Raw genomic sequence first — 11,321 nt, forward strand, 5'->3', positions numbered from 1 at the left:
TGGGTTCCATATGAGAAACAATGGTCTCTACGGTTGCCCATGGCATTGGCATTTACATGAATATCTACAACGATCTTGGCATGGATCCTCTCTCGTCACAATAAGCGGTGGCAATTGCTCGGGTTTTGATAGTGCCCCAACAGACTGCCACAGTGAACCTCCAGCCTTACCAGAACTTCCACCACCTCTTTCTCCTCTCTGCTTCCTCCTTTTCTTTTCTTTCCCTCTCCAACCTCTCCCGTTCCTCCTTCTCTCGCCTCTCCTTCGCCTGCTTCTCTGCGAACACTTGGACTACCCTCTTCACCTTCGCCTTCTCCTGCCGCCGCTGGTATTGGCAATACTCGTACCGCCCCGCAGCCGCAGCGAGACCCGTTCCCACGGCCCAGTTTGCTGCCCGCGGTATAGGCAAGCCCATAATCCACCTCAAAGCGCCGACTGTTGCGCCAAAGCCAATACCAGTAAGCAGACCGGGCCGGACGCACGGCGCTTGGTGGAAGGTGAGGAAGTCGGAGGGTTTGATCGTGGCGATCGCCTCGGTGAGGGTTGGGTCGCGGCCGTTACTCCCTGGTTTTGGTTGTAATGATGGTTGTGATGACGGGAACTGGGCCACGGACGTGGCTGAGGAGGGGGAGGAAGAGGTGGAGGAGGAGGGAGGTAAGGAGGGGGAGCCGTCCCGGTGGGTTTGTTGGAGCCAGGGCCGGCTAGGGTCGGGAGGGGCAGAGCTCCGGGATGGGGGTTCTGGCGTGGACATGGTCGATTGTGGTGGTCAGACTGGTTGATTGGGAGTTGGGACAGGTATCAATGGTATTAAAAGCGCAAAGGGGTGGTGTTGGATGGGTGGTATGGGAGGTAGAGCTAGCTATGGGAGAAGAACTGATTGTAAATGGTGAGCCATTGACTTGGTGTAATGGGGCGGAAAGCTGTGTAAAAGACCACTCATGTCAGAATGGTACCGAACTCACCTTGTAAAAGTCTGTGGGAAGCTCCTGGGCCTTTGTTTCCTCCGCACCGTTAAAGCTCCGGCCTCGATTTTGGTGATGCAAAGCTGCAGCGGACCGGGCCGTGCTTTGCCGCTGGAGTCAAAGCCTGCTCACCTCTCGCTCCACCAAACATTCAGGCCTGCCGCCGAGTCCGGCCCCACTTGAGGTTGGGACGGCCGGGGATCATGCCAAGACAGGGTTAGGGTCATCATTGCAACCCTGTCATGCCCCTCGGCGCGTTCTGTCGCGTCACTCGCGGTTCAACGCGCGTGTGTGGACAGCAGCTTAATGGGATTTACCCAATCGAGAAACTCAACACAGAACAACACCGCCGAATCCCCAAACCTCCCACCAGAAGACCCAATTCACGTCCCAGACTCCCAATGTGCCCCAAGTGAACGATACGGGGTTCTGGGTATCATTAAACCACTTGATACCTCATTTTCTTTTCTTTCTATCCTTCACGTCGGTTTGACCTTGTGGCACTTGGGATTCCCCCTTGTCTGAACACCTGGGAACTTGCATACCCGAGCACCTGGATACCTGAGTTTCTGGGTATCTGGGTTTCTGGGTTTCTGGGTATTTTAGGTCTTGACAACACACCGTCACTCCATTCGAGCCGTTGAACGTCCCACCACATTGCCGACGCCGCCATGCCGAACACATCACTTCGACGCCCGCAAAAGGGCTACCGCCGCGGCGGAAAAGTCGCCTACCATGGCCCCCGAACCAAGACCTTCGCAGCCTTGACTAGCGCCCGTGGCGAGGCAACATCACTAGACGAGAAGTGGGAGCGGACAGCCCTGGCACACCAGATTGACGAGAACATGGGATTTGCGCGCTATGACGCTGGACGCAAGCGCGAGGGCTGGCTTGTCAACGTCCAGCCTACCTCCATCGACGATCCCCGCGTTCCCGGCGGCGGCGGCCGTGCTGCTCTCGACTGCTACTTCATCGAAGAGGACGGATCTACGTTCAAGGCGACTGTCGAGTACGACCCTTACTTTCTCATTGCCTGCCGGAGCGGCCATGAAGCAGAAGTCGAGGAGTGGTGCAAGAGGGCACCCGGCGGAGGTGTTGTGAAGACCATCCGTCGAATTGAGAAGGAAGATCTCAAGATGCCCAACCATTTGCTGGGATACAAGAGGACGTTCTTGGAGCTGAGGTTCCATAATGTGCAAGACTTGATGGCTGCCCGGAGGGATATCATGCCCATTGCGGAAAAGAACAAGAAGGGAATGGATGCCATGGATACATATGCCGAGGTTGCCACGTGAGTATCTGTCATCTGTTCCGGTGCTGTCCTCACAAGCTAACATCCCACAGGGCGAACGGCAATTTTGATCTGTTTGATGACGACGGACAAACTAATGACCGACGAGCGAATCCATCTATTGCTGAAGCGAGCGACTTTATTGTTGACATCCGCGAGTACGACGTTCCATACCACGTTAGAGTAATGATAGACTTAGGTAGGCCGAGCCCCGAGCCCTAGATTTTGGTTCACTACTAGCTGACAAGACAGATATCCGTGTTGGTAACTGGTATTTTGTTGAGGCGAAGAACGGCGTCACGACAGTCATCCGCAATGAGGATCGTTTGGCTCCGGCAGATCCAGTAGTCTTGGCTTTCGATATCGAAACCACCAAAGCGCCACTCAAGTTCCCCGACTCGACCGTCGACCAGATCATGATGATATCATACATGATCGATGGTCAGGGGTTCCTCATCACCAACCGCGAGGTGGTATCAGAAGACATCGCCGACTTCGACTATGCTCCCAGGCCAGATTACCCTGGTCCGTTCATGATCTTCAACGAGCCGGACGAAAAAGCGGTGATCGAGCGATTCTTCCTCCACATTAAGGAGGCCCGGCCCACGGTCATCGCCACCTACAACGGTGACTTCTTCGACTGGCCCTTCGTCGAGGCTCGCGCTAGCTTCAACGGTATCGACATGTACCGCGAGATTGGTTGGAAGAAGGACAGTGAGGATCAGTACAAGAGCAACTACAGCGTGCACATGGACTGCTTCCACTGGGTCAACCGTGACAGTTACCTTCCGCAGGGTAGCCGTGGCCTCAAAGCCGTCACCGTGGCCAAGCTCGGCTACGACCCTGATGAGCTCGATCCCGAACTCATGACTCCCTATGCCAGCGAACGCCCTCAAACCCTGGCCGAGTACTCGGTGTCCGATGCCGTCGCGACCTACTACCTCTACATGAAATACGTCCACCCTTTTATCTTCTCCCTTTGTACCATTCTTCCCCTCGGTCCCGACGACACCCTGCGGAAGGGCACTGGCACGCTTTGTGAGATGCTTCTCATGGTGCAGGCCTACAAGAAGGACATTGTCCTGCCCAACAAGCACGTTGCGCCGAAAGAGGCTTTCTGGGAAGGCCATCTCCTGGATTCAGAGACGTACGTCGGTGGACACGTCGAGAGTATCGAGGCCGGTGTCTTCCGGTCCGACATTCCCGTCAACTTTGCCGTCGACCCCACGGCTGTCGACGAGTTGCTGCGGGATCTGGATGCAGCTCTGACCTTCAGCATCACGGTGGAAGAAAAGAAGTCCTTGGACGACGTCACAAACTACGATGAGGTCAAGCAGCAGATCGTTGATAAGCTGATGGACCTCAAACAAACACCCAACCGAAACGAACGGCCTCTCATTTACCATCTTGATGTCGCTTCCATGTATCCCAACATCATGACGACGAACCGTCTTCAGCCTGATTCTATGATCTCTGAATCCGACTGCGCGGCTTGCGATTTCAACCGGCCTGGAAAGAACTGCGACAGGAGGCTACCGTGGGCGTGGAGAGGTGAATACCTCCCGGCGAAGCGTGATGAATACAACATGATCCGACATGCCCTCGAGAATGAGAAGTTTCCTGGCAAGGGTCCCAACAAACCGATGCGGACATGGCAGGATCTCAGCGCGGACGAGCAAGCATCCCTCATCAAAAAGCGCCTCCAGATCTACTCGCAAAAGGTCTACCACAAGATCCGCGACTCGACCACCATCATCCGCGAGGCTATCATCTGCCAGAGGGAAAATCCCTTCTACATCAACACTGTCCGAGACTTCCGTGATCGTCGTTACGACTACAAGGGCAAAGCCAAGGTGTGGAAGGGCAAGACAGAGCAGCTCAAGAACTCGGGCGCTCCGGCCGCTGAGATCGAGAACGCCAAGAAGATGATCGTCTTGTTCGATTCGTTGCAGCTCGCCCACAAGGTCATTTTGAACTCGTTCTACGGCTATGTGATGCGCAAGGGATCACGCTGGTACTCGATGGAAATGGCTGGTGTCACCTGCCTGACAGGAGCCACGATCATCCAGCTTGCCCGGTCGCTGATTGAACGGCTCGGCCGGCCGCTCGAACTCGACACGGATGGTATCTGGTGCATGTTACCAGCAACCTTCCCAGAGAACTTCGCCTTCAAGCTCAAGAACGGCAAGAAGATTGCCATCTCGTACCCTTGCGTCATGCTCAACCATCTTGTCCATGCCAAGTTCACCAATCACCAGTACCAGACTCTGGTTGATCCCAAGACGTTCAAGTACGAAACGCACAGCGACAACTCCATCTTCTTCGAGGTCGACGGTCCGTACAAAGCCATGATCCTTCCCACGTCCAAGGAGGAAGACAAGAACCTGAAGAAGCGCTATGCCGTATTCAACGAAGACGGGAGCCTTGCTGAGCTCAAAGGTTTCGAGGTCAAGCGCAGGGGTGAGCTGAAGCTCATCAAGATCTTCCAGCAACAAATCTTCAAGTTCTTCCTCGAGGGAACAACTCTTGCTGAGTGTTACGCCGCGGTGGCCAAGGTTGCGAACCAATGGCTTGACGTGCTCTACAGCAAGGGAGCAACCTTGGCGGATGAGGAGCTGATGGACTTGATTTCCGAGAACCGCAGCATGACCAAGACACTGGAGGAGTACGCCGGCCAAAAGTCGACGTCCATCACGACAGCCAAACGCCTTGCCGACTTCCTCGGCGAAGGCATGGTGAAAGACAAGGGCCTCAACTGCAAGTTCATCATCTGCGCCAAACCCAAGAATGCGCCGGTCACGGAGCGCGCCGTCCCCGTGGCCATCTTCGCAGCTGAGGAGGAAACCAAGCGGATGTACCTCAAGAAATGGCTCAAGGAAGAGCCTGCTGACACCGACCCGAGGGCACTCCTGGACTGGGACTACTATCTGGAACGTCTCGGCTCCGTCATCCAAAAGCTCATCACCATCCCGGCCGCGCTGCAGAAAGTGCGCAACCCAGTGCCGCGCGTGCCTCATCCGGACTGGCTCCAGCGGCGAATCAACCAGAAGGACGACAAGATGAAGCAGAAGAAGCTCACCGACCTCTTCGGGCCGACGACAAAGGGTCCTCTGGGAGAGATTGCAGTCAACCGGATCGGCGATGTTGAGGACATCGGGGACCTCCTGAAGCCAAAGACCGTCAGCTCGGCCATTTCGGCATCTCAACAGAAGGCCCCGGCGTCTCAGAAGCGCAAGTCGCCCGAGCCTGAGAACCAGGACCCGTTTGCTGCGTTGCCCAAGACCATGCCCAACCCGAGTGAGGACTACGCAGCGTTCCTCGAGTACCAGAAGCTCAAGTGGAAGCTACAAAAGCAGGCCCGCGAGCGCAGGCGACATTTGTTTGGTGACCGGCGTCCGGCTATGCAGAGCAACATCCAGCAGACATTCCGGCATCAGGCGGAGCTCACCTTCAGGAACACATGGCAACTGCTGCAGCTCAGGGCCACAGAGAGCCCCGGCATCGTGCTCGCCTTTGTCCTCATCGACTCCAAGATCCACACGGTCAAGATCAACGTGCCGCGCCAGGTGTTCCTCAACCTCAAGAGCAAAGAACTCCCAGACATTGAGATCGATGGTTGCCATGTCGAGCAGGTCAACCACACGCTGCCCAACGGCCACTCATCGGTCCACCTGTTCAAGCTCACCGTGCCTGAGGAGATCTACTTCGCCGAGGCTGAGAAGTTCTCGTTGCTTTTCAACCACCCGAGCGTTGAAGGCGTGTACGAGAAACAGATCCCGCTTAACCTTCGAGCTGTCCTGCAGTTGGGAAACCGGTGCACGATCGACCAAAGCCAGCCTGGCGTCTTGGGCCGGGGTCTTGACCACGGTTTTGACCTCAACACCCTGATCAAGCCAGCCAAGCCCCGCGAGTACCTCGATGGTGCACGTATGTCCTACATCTATGTCTCGCACATCAGCGCAGGCGAGAGGCAAATCTTTGGCGTCTTCTCGACGGCAAGCGACAAGGCGTACATCGTCATCCAGCAGAGGACCAAAGACGGCGGTCAGGATCTGCCCAACGTCGGCAAGCTCTACGCGGATTTCCTGGCGCGTAGGATCCGCGAGGAAGCCGCAGACTCATCCTGGCAGGAGGCCTTCCAGTACCAGGAGAAACTGACCTTCAAGGTCACGCAGGTGACAACGCGGCGCAAAGCCTTCCTCGAGGTTGGCGATGTGGTCAAGAAGATGAAGAAAGAAGACTCTGGCCCGACGATGCTGGTGGTCCAGTCGTCACAGCGTAACCTCCTGGTCCACGACATCCCCATCCTCGGCGAATTCCCCGTTCTCCCGCTGCGCTACGACCCCGCCGACAGCTCGCTGCCCCCTCTCGGATGGCAGACAGTCGCCGCCCGCCGCCTCGTCAACCACTACCTCAGCCTCGGGTCATGGATCCACCATCTCACGGCGCTCGCGCGCTACGGCGACGTCCCTCTATGCAACCTGGAGCGCGACGATCCGCGGTTCCTGATCGACGTGGCGTACGCCCGCCGCCTGCAAGCGAACAACGTGGTGCTGTGGTGGTCGCAGAGTCCTCGGCCAGACCATGCTGGGTACGAGAAGGATGACGTCGCGGGTCCGCTGGAGCAGGTCCAGATGCCGTCTGTGAACAACCCTGGTACTTTCGCGTCGGTGTGCATCGATCTCGAGGTGCGCAACCTCACCATCAACACCATTCTGACGTCGTCGCTCATCAATGAACTTGAGGGTGCCGACGGGATCACGTTCAACCCGGCCGGCGACGGCACTGGTGAAAGCGAGGTGCTGGTGTCAGACAATGCGTTTGCGAACGCCGGCGTGCAAGTGCTCCGCGAGATGGTCAAGTCTTGGTGGGCCGAGGCCTGCAAGGGGTCAACTATGGCAGACGTCATGGTGCAGCACCTTGTGCGATGGGTTGAGTCGCCGGCCTCGTGTCTCTACGACCGCGCCCTGCATTACTACGTGCAGATGATGAGCCGCAAGGCAATGCTACAGCTGATGGCCGATTTCAAGCGCGTCGGGTCGCAGGTCATCTTCGCCAGTCCGGGAAGGTTGCTTCTGCAGACGACGAAGTCCGAGGTGGGCAACGCGTATGCTTATGCTCAGTACATCATCAAGAGCATCAAGCAGAAGCCGCTGTTCCACTTCATCGACCTCGAGATCAAGGAGTACTGGGACTACCTGGTGTGGTACGACGAGTTCAACTACGGCGGGAAAGCCTGCCAGGAGGTGGTCGAGCGCGAGGAACAGAACCTGCAAACCGTCATGCACTGGCAGATGGCCACGTTCCTGCCTGCTCGTCTACAGCCGACGTTCCGCGACTGGGTGGTGGAATTCATCGAGCTGATGCACAGTCTCAAGCGGCCGGCCACCGGCTCCGACCCAACCGCCACACCGCGCCTGACACAGCTCCCGGCGAGGTTGCTCGGCGGCTCAGGAAATGACGGGCTCGCTGAGGACGCTCCTGGGCAGATCATCCTCGGCAAGGCATTCGAGAAGCCGCTCAAGAAAGAGATCGCAGGCCTGATCAACGCGCAGCGGCGCGAGATGCTCCACCCGGAGCTGGCGGCCGACTACTCGTTCCCCGTTCTCCCCGGCTCACACCTGGCGAAACTCACTCCGCAGGCCAGCTTGGAGTCCATCACATCGGCGGCCAAGCACGGCGGGAAATCCAAGCAATCCTCCTCGTCCACGGCCAACCCCATCCTGGAACTCGTCATCTCCCTCATGCAAGTCCTCTCCCTCGACAAGAACATCACACTCGAGGCCCGGCTGCTGCGCAAGGAGCTGCTCGCGCTGTTTGACGTGCGTGAGTTCGCGCGCGAGGGCGCCTTCGCCAACCCGTCCGAGTCGCTCCGCCTGCCGCAGCTCAGCTGCGACAGCTGCACCATGGCGCGCGACCTGGATTTGTGCCGGGACGAGGATCTCATGCCGCCAGCCGATGCGATAGCGGCAGCGGCAGCGAACGGCGAGGAGGGAAATGTCGCGGCCAGCTGGACCTGGCGGTGCCAGTTCTGCCAGGCAGAGTATGACCGCAACGAGGTCGAAGAGAGATTGTTGGCTGAGGTGGAGGGGCTGGTGGTACAGTGGACGACGCAGGATTTGAAGTGCACACGGTGCGGCGCGTTGAGAGTGAGCGAGTTCATGGAGCACTGCACGTGTAGCGGCGAGTGGAAGGAGAGTGTCGATAGGGCAGCGGTGGTGAGGAGGTTGGGGGTGTATGCGAACGTGGCAAGGTTTTATGGACTGAGGATGTTGAAGGAGGTTGTGGAGGGGGTTTTGGCGGGGTTGTGAAGCATGAAGGCGGCCAGATTGGTAGACAGAGATTTCTACTTGGTTATGAGAGGTTGGAAAGGAGCCAAGGGACTTTCCGAAGGATTTGTTTACATTGACTTATGAGTAAGGAGTACCGATCCCTATAGGTACCTAGTTACGTCTAAACAACGGCGTTGATAGCAATGTTGTTCGTGATTGCCCCTCGCCTGTTTGTCAGCGTGCCTTGGCTTCTTGTGTGCCTTGCCAACATGATGTGCATGTTGGCATGCTTCCAATTGGATTGATTGCGGCTCTTTTCCCGACAATTGTCAGGAGGCCAGCCGCGTTGCGAAACGGAGGAAACAAAACATGCCTGTTCCAACATTGGCCCTGAGCCGCTTGGGAGTGGTGAGCCCTTACTGCCTGTACAGTTTGATACAGTTAATACACTGTGTGTCTCCCCGCACAAGCTGCGACCCACCAGACCGACAGGTCCCGTCTCAAGCCCAAGACCATTTGGGAAGGGTCTCTCCACTGACGTCCTCTGAATCTTTTCAGGTTCCTGGTTCGATGCCATGAATGATATATCCTCTCGTACATGGGTTTTCCTGGATTCTGTTTGCGATCAGTTTTCCAGTTAAATCTTCAAAAGCCCTTATCCCCGGGGAAATCCAATCTGATTCCAGTCTTCTTCCATCCATTTCGAACTCCGCGGCAAACGCCCGTTTGTCATGGGCAGGGTTAGCTCCAACCCAACTGCCCACACGTCTTTCGTGATACCTTGGGCAGGACCAGTCATCGGTAGGCTCCTCGCCTGAGCCATCATCATTTCTTCGGGCTCAACCCTCTAACGCTGTTCCAGTCCCTTAGTCGATTCATTCCCGACTTCCCTGGCCGTCCGCACCAAAGTTGCCCGCCATGCTCACCGACCGAGAAATCGACCAGGCTGCGGCCCAGCTGGCCAAGTACCGGAATGAGGATGAGTTGTCGCGTATACTCGACCAATATGCCGTCCTCATCGAAAAGTACAAGCGTCTCAAGAGCGACTACGAAGAAGAACGGGAGGCCAGGGAAAAGTACAAGCAGATGGCCCGTGACCAGGAACGCAATCCCTTCGTTCTGGTCCTCGTCGACGGCGATGGCTACGTGTTCAAGGACTCGCTGCTAGCGAAACGTGCCGATGGTGGCAGCGAAGCAGCCCAACTCCTCAACGATGAGGTCAAAGCAAGCCTGCGTCGACGCGGCCTTGAGCACTGCCAAATCATGATTCGCATCTATGCGAACGTCCTCGGCCTCTCTAAAGCCTTGCACAAAACCGGTATCGTCGGCGGTGAGGCTCGCTCCTTGTCCCCTTTCATCGCGAGCTTCAACCGCTCATACGGCCTCACTGAGTTTGTCGACGCCGGCGAACTCAAGGAAAACGCCGACTTTAAATTGCGAGCCTTGCTGCGCCTTTACGCCGAGAATAGCCAGTGCAAACACATATACTTCGCTGCCTGTCACGACGTCGGCTACGTTTCAGAGCTTACGCCCTACATGGGCCACAGTTCCAAGTTCACTCTTGTCGATACCCCCGGCGTTCGCTTCCACGATGAGTTCAAGAAGCTGGGCATGGGTATCGAAGAGTTTACCAGCGTCTTCCGTGGTTCGCCGGTAGATGCCTCTGCTCAGTACCGGAGCACTAACGGTACTAACGGTGGAGGAGTCAAGCTCCCAAGTTCACCAGTCAACACAACTGCCCCTTCAGCCCTCGCCCCAACAAAGAAAATAGACGACAAAAAGGACGGAAAGAAGATCGATAAGAAGGACGATACCAAGGCCACGAAGGATGATAAAAAGCATCCGTGTCTGTTCTTCACAATTGGGAAGTGCCGCTACGGCAAAAGCTGCCGGATGTTGCATGAGAATCCTGCTGCGCAAAATGGCGACAGCAAGATCTCTGCTGCTAGCCCACCGGCTACCCCAGTTACCACCGAATCAACAACGGGAGTACCCGATATACTGGCCAAGCTTCCCAGGAAGCACGACATACCTCCCGGCCAGGTCCCCATCAACGACAATAATTTCCGCCTCGATTGCTACTTGGGGCCCGTGAGCGCGGAAGTTCAGAATCGCCTCAAGAGCATCATTGAGAAAAGGAAGCTATGCAACAGCTACCATCTTCAGGGAAGTTGCGACATTGGCGACAAATGTCCGTTTGGCCACACGCCGATCGAGCCTGAGCTCCTACCTGCTCTCGAGCTGCTCGCCCGAAGCCAGCCATGCCCGCGGCGAGGTGCATGCAGACTGGAAGGCTGTACCCATGGACATATCTGCCAGAACCCGGAGTGCAAGTACCGCGGCGGCAAGGTGTACTGTCGGCTTCCGGTCGGTTGCCACCGCGAGAAACTGGTCGTTGCCGAGTATGTGCCGAGCGTTAGCAAGCAAGGGAAGCGTTCGACCAGCACCTCCAGCGAAGATAACTACGTCGATACTACCGGTTATTCCGTGTTCAATTAGACGGCATACGACGACGTGATTGGCCTGACGCGAGCTTTTATTACAACCCTGGTTGATGTGACGAGGCTTGGTTATCCCACAGCTGCTTGATAGAAGCACTCATGAGGGGTTACTATCCAAGCCTTGCTTCCTTCCAGAGGTTACCAGCCCTGGTTCCCCACATTCAAGTGGTGATTGCACTGGGTGTCCAAAGCCGCCGGACCAGCATGCTCGCTCGCTCAGAACAACCTGGAATATTGCAAAAACTGTTGCGTAGCAATGTCAAGTAGCTATGTAGTACAGTCAATTACCTGTACT

General features: G+C 56.5%; 3 protein-coding genes across 3 annotated transcripts; 2 read left to right on the top strand and 1 right to left on the bottom strand.

Moving 5' to 3' along the window:
- Nucleotides 1-166: 166 nt before the first annotated feature.
- Nucleotides 167-751, bottom strand: VTJ04DRAFT_5852 (uncharacterized protein; the record flags this gene model as incomplete). The annotated part of the gene is made up of 1 exon (XM_069364012.1): nt 167-751. The coding sequence occupies one exon, from the start codon at nt 749-751 to the stop codon at nt 167-169; it is 585 nt and encodes a 194-aa protein (XP_069217881.1).
- Nucleotides 752-1,633: 882 nt separating this feature from the next.
- VTJ04DRAFT_5853 (uncharacterized protein) lies at nt 1,634-8,564 on the top strand (the record flags this gene model as incomplete). Its single annotated transcript, XM_069364013.1, has 3 exons — nt 1,634-2,253; nt 2,307-2,452; nt 2,506-8,564. 3 exons carry the CDS (start codon nt 1,634-1,636, stop codon nt 8,562-8,564), a joined length of 6,825 nt encoding a protein of 2,274 aa, XP_069217882.1.
- Nucleotides 8,565-9,443: 879 nt separating this feature from the next.
- Nucleotides 9,444-11,024, top strand: VTJ04DRAFT_5854 (uncharacterized protein; the record flags this gene model as incomplete). The annotated part of the gene is made up of 1 exon (XM_069364014.1): nt 9,444-11,024. The coding sequence occupies one exon, from the start codon at nt 9,444-9,446 to the stop codon at nt 11,022-11,024; it is 1,581 nt and encodes a 526-aa protein (XP_069217883.1).
- Nucleotides 11,025-11,321: the final 297 nt, after the last annotated feature.

Source organism: Mycothermus thermophilus, assembly GCF_041956435.1.
Source record: "Mycothermus thermophilus strain CBS 625.91 unplaced genomic scaffold VTJ04scaffold_4, whole genome shotgun sequence".
Classification (NCBI taxonomy): Eukaryota; Fungi; Ascomycota; class Sordariomycetes; order Sordariales; family Chaetomiaceae; genus Mycothermus; species Mycothermus thermophilus.